General features: G+C 42.6%; 1 protein-coding gene across 2 annotated transcripts in view; it reads left to right on the top strand.

Annotated features, from left to right (window-relative positions):
• Positions 1-7,076, top strand: part of SHROOM4 (shroom family member 4) — a 203,453-nt gene extending 196,377 nt beyond the window's left edge. For both annotated transcript variants that reach the window (XM_014538267.1, XM_014538268.1), the window contains exons 9-10: positions 5,317-5,586; positions 6,561-7,076. In XM_014538267.1, the coding sequence (XP_014393753.1) occupies positions 5,317-5,586; positions 6,561-6,830 (540 nt within the window). In that variant the 3' untranslated portion in view covers positions 6,831-7,076. The remainder of the gene's footprint in view (positions 1-5,316; positions 5,587-6,560) is intronic.
• Positions 7,077-8,775: the final 1,699 nt, after the last annotated feature.

Genomic DNA, 8,775 nt, shown 5'->3' with positions numbered 1-8,775 from the left:
AGAGGGGTGGGGAGAGAGAGGGGAGAGAGACATATCAATTAGTTGCCTTCCATACACACCCCAACCGGGGCCAGGGAAGGAACATGTAACCCAGGTACATGCCCTTGACCTGGAATCAAACCTGTGACCCTTCGGTATTCGGGCTGACACTACCACTGAGCAACATCCACCAGGGCAAGCCAGCCTTGTTAAGTAGCACACTGCCCAGGACACATCAGAGTTTTAGCCAGTGAACTCTAACCAAAGGTAATCATTGATTGTATTATCTGTGTAACTTTCTGGGAGAGAGAACAGACTAACTAACAATGAAAAGGAGAAATTATAAGCTGGTAAACTTTAGTGTTTATTTGCAAAAAGAGGCAGTAATCTCTTTAAAATGTTAAAAATAGATAAATGGAAATGCTGTTGCTATTGCAAAGCCTCCCCTTTTTTCCTCTAAGTACCACTAGTCTGGTTGTCTAATCAAATTCCTGGAATCACTTTGCCCTCTCTGCACTTACCCATTTTATTTCATAAACAACTGGGTTTCCATGCCAACCTGAAAGGCCCAATTTACCACTTCGTGGACATCTGAACTCAATGTAAATTAGTCATCTGCCCATGTTTCTCATTCAGGATATGACCTGTAGGAAAGCTCAAGGCTATTTACAAAAGTCCCCCCCACCACCACCACCACTTTCCAATCTGAAACAAAATGTCAGAGAAGGAATTAGAAGCATGATGGTATCAAAGATTTCTTGATCAGATGCCTGTTTCCTTGGATTCCATGTTCCCTGATCATGGCAGGCTTCTCCTGCCTTACTTAGGACCTTTTTATTAGGAGCAAACCTAATAATAGGCTGACCAGAAGAAGAGAGAAATGATCAGAAATGGTGAAGTATAGAAATAGTGATTTGAAGTGATTGTTGGGGGGCTGGAACAGTTTTTGTCTCTGAGGAAGACGGTTAGAAATGATACTGATTTGTAATATCCCAGAAAAGCAGCTCAGCTCTAGCTAGGTCTGTGATGACTACACAACTCTATCTACTACACTTTCCCCAGGGTTGAAGTTCAGGTTGCAAAGCCCAAATGCCAAGAAAGAAAGGGCTGTCTCCACTTTCATTCTGGCAGACCTATGGAACCTAAGAACTGGGATGGGTAGTTGATTTTCCAGGTTGATCATTTGGCCCCCAGCCCTCCTTTATCTTTGGCATTGAGTTTTATTTTGGGGAAAAGAAGATAAGAAATACCTGGGAACCTCTTGGCATCTAATTGTGTTGCCTTATTCATATCATCGATCCCTCATTCCCAGTGGATTTTGGAATTTTTCTTAAATGTAAACCTATTATACTTCAGACTAAGATCACGGTGATCTCCTGAATATTGACCAGTCCTGAAATATGACAATAGTCTCTGAACCCATAGCAGGGTCTCTTGGTCTTGGTCACCTTGGATATCTCTAAATAAAGTACTAGAAAAGAACACAATCTAGAAAACCATTCCTGGGAAGGAATAATAAAACAAACATCAAAGCATACTTCTTATATACAAGATAGTGTTCTAAGCACATAACATGTACAAACTCATTTAATTATCATAATAGCATTATGAGATAAGTACTATTGTTACCCTATTTTCAGATGGGAAAATTGAGGCACAGAGTGATTGAGTTATTTGCTCAAAGTCACTCTACTACTTAGTGGCAGAACTGGGGTTCAAACTCAGATAGCGGTAGTAGTAATACCCAGGTAATCCTATATAATAAAAGCCTAATATGCTAAATTTCCAATCTACTGGTCAGCCATTCAACCAATCAAAGCATAATATGCTAATGATATGCTAAGGCCACTCAACTGCTCACTATGACATGCACTGACCACCAGGGGGCAGATGCTCCTACATGTCGGTTAGCTTGCTGCTGGGGTCCAGCTGCTCAGTACTGAGCAAGATGGGCTGGACACGCCCTGGAGCCCTCCTGCGGTCCCTCCCTGGCTGGCCAACCTCCGGCATCTCTCCCCAGCCCTGATCGTGCACCAGTGGGGTCCCTCGGCCTGCGCCCTCTTGCAATCCCGGACCTCTTGGGGGATGTTGGAGAGCCAGTTTTGGCCTGATTCCACAGGGGGAGCGCCACTCAGCCAGAAGCCAGGCTCACCGCTGGTGAGCTCAGTGGCGGTGGTGGGAGCCTCTCCTGCCTCTGCGGCAGCGCTAAGGATGTTCGACTGCTGCCGTCATTCGGACATCCCCCAAGGGCTCCTGGACTGCACGAGGGCACAGGTCAGACTTAGGGACCCCCCAAATGTACGAATTTCGTGCACCGGGCCTCTAGTAATATAATAACAACAATAGCAGCAGCAGCAGCATCATTAGTGAACATGTATTTAGTGCTTAATGTTCCAGGCAAATTACTAAGTATTTTACCTCTAAGATATCACTTAACCCTCACAAGAATAGGGAGTAGGAAGAGAGGAGGCACTTCTCCAATTTACAGATGAGAAAACAGAAGTCTCAGTAGGACTGGATATCCCACTCAAGGTCACACAGTTTTGAGGAGGTAGAATTGGAATCCAGGCATCTCTGACTCCACAACTCCACTCTACCACACCACTTTCCTGTAAGTGCAGTCCCAGAACTGACTATAGGAGAGACAAATTAGAAGATACAGGCAGTGCTTCCCCCAAGAAACTTACAATCAATGGTAGGAGAGGAATCAGGTGTACACACAGGAAACAGAAAGTGAACAACTTCAAATTACACAATAGGCTTCTAATTCTAATAATAATGCTCCAATCTGGAGAGTTCAGAAAAGAAAAAGATTATTAAGAGAAGACTTATGGGGACAGGGGTTTTCAGCAGGGAGGGTAGGGACAAAGCTGGGCTCTGAAGAAGGAATGGGACTGGCCAAAGTGAAGGAAGAGATAAAGAACTGATAGAACTGCCTATGCCAATCAGGAACATAAGAATTAGTGTTGTGAACACAGAGGAGGGTGAGGAGCTAATCCTGAAAGGTTCTGAGGAGTGGAATTAGAATGATAGAGTGGGGACAAACTGAATAATAATAATAATAATAATAATAATAATAGCAACCAGCTTTTACTGAGCATTCAGTCTGTGCTAAATCCTTAGCATTCATTATCTCATTGAATCCTTATTACAATTCAATGAAGTAGGTACTGCAGTTGTCCCCATTCTTCAGATAAAGAGATTCATAAAGAAATTCACCTAAGGTCACACAGCTAGGAAGTGGCAGAATTATAAGTCAAACGTAGTTATTGCAACTCCAGAACTCAGACTCTTATTGAAAAGGCCTGAAAAGCTAAGCTGAGGGGGTAAAAATCTAGCACAATGCCATGAACATCAGAGGTACTTAAATGGATAGAAGGAGATTGAATAAAGAAATAGGCAAATACTTGATGACAATGCTTTTTTAATCCATGTTCTCATAAGCATTCCAATTTCTGTTTATTAAACAGTATTTATTTATTATTTAATTTATTGGGGTGACATTAGTCAATAAAATTATATAGGTTTTCAGGTGTACAATTCTATAATTCATCATCTCTATATTGTATTGTGTGTTCACCACCCAACGTCAAGTCTCCTTCTGTCACTATTTATCCCCCTTTACCTTCTTATACCTCCTCCAACCCCTTTCCCTCAAGTAATCACCATACTATTGTCTGTGTCTGAGATTGTTTTGCTTAATCCCTTCACTTTTTTCACCCAGTTACCCAATCTCCTTCCCCTATGATAGCTGTCATTCTGTTCTCTGTATCTAGGAGTCTGTTTCTATTTTGTTTGCTTGTTTATTTTGTTCATTAGATTCCACATATAAGTAAAATCATGTGGTATTTATCTTTCTCTGACTGGCTTATTTCACTTAGAATAATACTCTCCAGGTCCATCCATGCTGTTGCAAAAGATAAGATTTCCTTCTTTTTTGTGGCCACGAAGTATTCCCTGGTGTAAATGTACCACAGCTTTCTATCCACTCATCTATTGATGGGCACTGGGCTGCTTCCAAATCTTGGCTATTGTAAATAATGCTCCAATGAACATAGGGGTGCATATATTCTTTCAAATTAGTGTTTTGGGATTCTTCAGATATATTCCCAGAAGTGGGATTGCTGGTTCAAAAAGCAGTTCCATTTTTTATTTTCTGAGGTCACTCTATGCTGTTTTCCACAGTGGCTGCACCAGTCTGCATTTTCACCAACAATGCATGAGGGTTTCCTTTTCTCTACATCCTCCCCAACACTTGTTTGTTGATTTATTGATGATAGCCAATCTGACAGGTGTGAGGTGGTATCTCGTTTTGGTTTTAATTTGCATTTCTCTGATGATTGGCAATGTTGAGTATCTTTTCATATGTCTATTGGCCATTTGTATGTCCTCTTTGGAGAAGTGTCTATTCAAGTCCTTTGTGCATTTTTTAAATGATTGTCTGGTGTGTGTTTTTTTAAAATATATTTTTATTGATTTAAGAGAGGAATGGAGAGGGAGAGAGATCAATGATGAGAAAGAATCATTGATTGGCTGCACCATACACTGGGCATCGAGCCTGCAACCCGGGCATGTGCCCTGACTGGGAGTCAAACCGTGACCTCCTGTTTCATAGGTCACTCGCTACTCGACCACTGGGCTGGATTGTCTGTTTTTGTTTGTTTGTTTGTTTGTTTGTTTTTTTGGTGTTGAATTGTCTGAGTTCTTTATAAATTTTGGATATTAACCTCTTATCAGATGTATTGGCGAATATGTTCTTTCATTCAGTGGGTTGTCTTTATTTTTGTGATGGTTTCCTTTGCTGTGCAAAACATTTTTAGTTTGATATAGTCCCATTTGTTTATTTTTTCTTTTTTTATCCATTGCCCAGAGAGATATATAAGAAAAAATATTGCTACAAGAAATGTGTGAGATTTTACTGCTCACACATTTTCTCTAGTATTTTTCTCTAGTATTTTTATGGTTTTGAGTGTTAAATTTTAGTCTTTAATCCATTTTGAATTTATTCTTGTGTATGGTATAAGAAGGTAGTCTAGTTTCATTTTTTTTTTCAGAAAGTATTTATGAAGTTACATTTGGTATTAGCCCATGGGTATCACTTGTCTAATGCCAAGACATTTCACAGTGACAGATTCCTCCCATATTCTAAGAGATGGGAGAGAAGACTGTCCTGAAAACAGAAATTGCTCATGTGACTTGCTCAGGTTTCTTTTGTTTCCAGTGACTAGGGTAGAGCCCACCATCTGTTACTTGGATCCAAAAACATATGTTACAAGAATTTATCAGTTTCTGTTAGTCCCCATCCTCATCCTTTGCTTTCTTCTTTGTTTCTCCTAGATACAGCTTATTGAAAGCATTGGCAGAAAACTTTCTGTCCTACGGGAGGCCCAGCGAGGATTGCTGGAGGACATCAATGCCAATTCTGCCCTTGGGGAAGAGGTGGAGGCCAACCTAAAAGCTGTCTGCAAGTCCAATGAGTTTGAAAAATACCGTTTGTTTATTGGGGACCTGGATAAAGTGGTCAACCTATTGCTGTCACTCTCTGGACGACTGGCCCGGGTAGAAAATGCTCTCAATAGCATTGGTTCAGAAGCTGACCAGGAGAAGGTAGAGTTGGAGTCTCTTGGGTGTAGATGGAGGGAAATGCCATATGTGTCTTTTTGGGGCTTCCTCTTTCAAGTTTGGGTAGTCTGGGAGGCAGTAGAGCATAGTGTTATGAGTGTGAGCACTGGCTTTTAAGTGCCTTGAAATTCTGGCTCTATCCCTAATTAGCTGTGTAACCGTAGGCAACTTACTTAACCTCACTCTGTCTCAATCTCTTAAAAATGGGGTGAACACACTCCTACCACATAAGCTTTGAAAATTAAATTAGATAATTCATATTAATGTCTTAAAACAGGGCCTGGAACAGGGTAAACACTGGATCAATGCTGTTAGTAATAATAGTAGCAGCAGCAATCTCTCTCTCTCTCTCTCTCTCTCTCTCTCTCTCTCTCTCTCTCTCTCTCTGTCTCTGTCTCTTAGAGGGCAAGGTCTCACCAAGTAGTTGAGATTGGGAGGCTGTCAGTTCCACAGGTTGGGTCAATCTGCATACATTCATGAACCCAAACTGCACTGCCTTTCCCTATGCAATTGGTGTTAGATAAAAATTTGATTTTACAATAAGAGGCACATAGGCATGTGCCTATGCACATGGTACAGATATACACCCACGCAGAGACAGATACTATTTTAAAAGCATTCTCACAGTGTTGGTTGTTCACCAGATAGAAGGGGCCTGAGCTAGCTTTGTCAGAGCCTTCCCTCACCCCTACCTCAGTGATGGTCCACTAATTAAAGACAGCTTAGAGATGGAAAAAGGGAATTGCATACCCGCCTGGCCAGAATCACTTTCATGTATATTCTCCCCCTGCTACAGGAAAGAAAAGTTTTTGCATGAAGGTGGACTTCAGGGCAGGAAATTTATGATTGATTGGTTAGCAGAATGCGTAGTTGCTTTGTGGCAGCATGCCGGTGGATCAATGGGTTAGGCTGATGACTGGTAATTGAAATGACCCTTAATTGGTCTTCTATTTCTCCAGTTGGTGCTGATAGAGAAGAAGCAGCAGTTGACAGGGCAGTTGGCAGATGCCAAGGAGCTGAAGGAGCACATGGACCGGAGGGAGAAGTTGGTGTTTGGCATGGTCTCCCGCTACCTGCCTCAGGACCAGCTCCAAGATTATCAGCACTTTGTGAAGATGAAATCAGCTCTCATCATTGAACAGCGAGAGCTAGAAGAGAAGATCAAGCTTGGGGAAGAGCAGCTCAAATGTCTCAGGGAGAGCCTACTCCTGGGGCCTAGCAATTTCTAATTCTGCCAGAAGACTGTCAACATCATCACTGCCCAGCCACAATGGGAAGTGCTTTCAATCTTTGTTAGCAGTTTGTTAGCAAATAGATAGCAGTTAGTTAGCAGTTTGTTCCATATCCTCTACCCTGGATGTCTCTCACTGCCCCTTACCAAGCAGTGCACCCAACCAGCTAGGAGACTCTGGGGAGACCCTAAACTTCTACCCTAGGAAGTAGAAGCAAGAAGTAGAAACTGTAATAGAGTGTGATCATACAACCACACTCTTTCCCACAGTTTGCACAGCAAGCACTTAGCACACACAGAACCAACAAAGTGCCTTCATTCTTCTTTGTACTAGGATATCAGAGACATCATGCACTCACCACCCACCCACACCATAATCAGCCTTTCAAGGCTCAGAGAGAAACTGCGATGCAGCTCCACTCTGCCCCAAGGCTCACGGCCCAGTCATTCCCCACAGAAATTTGACTGTCTTGAGGGCATTAACCTACTGGAATTTCAGGGCTTTACTCAAGCTTTGCAGTGGGAAGCAAAGAAGGAGGAATTTTACTTAACAGAATGTGAGCAAAAAATTTGGGATCCCCAGATGCCCTGCTGGGTAGAGCTAGGCTTAATGAAATTGACCCCATCCCCACCTTCCCCAGCATCTGCATAAAGGGGAAGAGGCCCACTGTCAGCCCTGGCTAGTGTGGCTCTCCTCCTGTCCTAAGACTTTGGACCTACCACTTCCTGTTTCATCTTGCCTTTGTATTGCTGGGGTTACAGGTGGCTACCTTAAGGGCTTCACACTATGGGCCATGAATAGCTCTGCTAAAGCTGACTTCTGCATACATGTTTCATTACTGGGGGGAAGGGGTTCTTATTGTTATATTTTAAATGTCCTTTTGACTTTATTTATTTTTATTGTTTTTTTTTTCTTTTTTTAACTAATAAGGTGAGAAGAGGGGAGTTAGGGAAAAGTTAGTCCAGAAGCATTTTCTGTAGATCAGCCTGAATTCACCATGGCTAGGTAACAAGGTGTCAAGGCTTTGAATTATTACCACCATAGCTGACAAGTGTCTAAGAAAGTTCTCACCTTGAATTCAGAGCTTCTCCACTGTGGCCTGGTCCTATACTTCCATTGAAGTGTGGATAACCATGAGCTTAGCATTCACCAACAGGGTCCAATTTTTTCTTGTTTTTCCTTGAAACCAAAGAATTCTGAAACTGACCAAGGTCCACCTATTTCTCCAAGTCTTCAAGCTAAGGAAAGGGGAGAGATAAGCTCAGGAGGAACTCCTCTACCTAATTGCTTTCTCAGCTTGTGGCCTGGCTCAGGGAACCAAAATCCATGGTAGCAGAAAGCTCCAGTCAGGGCCAGCCCCCAGTACAAATCATGAACCAGCCAGGATCTGAGGCAGACAAACAACTGATGCTGCTGCTGTTGCCTAGTTCCTGGCACTGGTAGCCAGTTTCTGTCCTGGGAAAGCCTTCAGGTGACAGCAGGAAAGTAGCTGTGGCCAAATTGTCCTGTTATACAGCTTAGTTCCCTATTCCTTGCTAACTGGCCCATGCTTTGTATTGCCCAGCCCTGCCCAGCATCCCTGACATCTGTTCTAGTCATTTCTGAATTCCTCACCATCTTTGGAGGTTAACTGTAGCAGCAGGGGTGCCTCAATTGACCAAAAGAATTTGCCAAGGAATTTTGCTGCTGCTACAAATACTGGTTCCTAACTTCCGTTTCCTCCTCATTGTATTTGGAAACAATGGAAGAATCTTGGCCAGCAGAGTGTCCTGATGGGGGGAGGGGGATGAGTATGCTCTTAGTATACTGCTGCTGTCAGAACTACTGTTAAAATGTCAACCTGCCATTCTCCCCATAAGTGGAGAAATCTATTTTATTCAGGAAGGCTGATGGCTTGTAAAGGGCTAGGCTTACCCAAGCCAAGGTTGAGGAAGGTGGAGGA

This window comes from Myotis brandtii, unplaced genomic scaffold (assembly GCF_000412655.1).
Source record: "Myotis brandtii unplaced genomic scaffold, ASM41265v1 scaffold1875, whole genome shotgun sequence".
In the NCBI taxonomy this organism is placed as follows: domain Eukaryota; kingdom Metazoa; phylum Chordata; class Mammalia; order Chiroptera; family Vespertilionidae; genus Myotis; species Myotis brandtii.
Note: the sequence above shows the minus strand (reverse complement) of the source record. Positions and strands in the feature narration are given on the sequence as shown.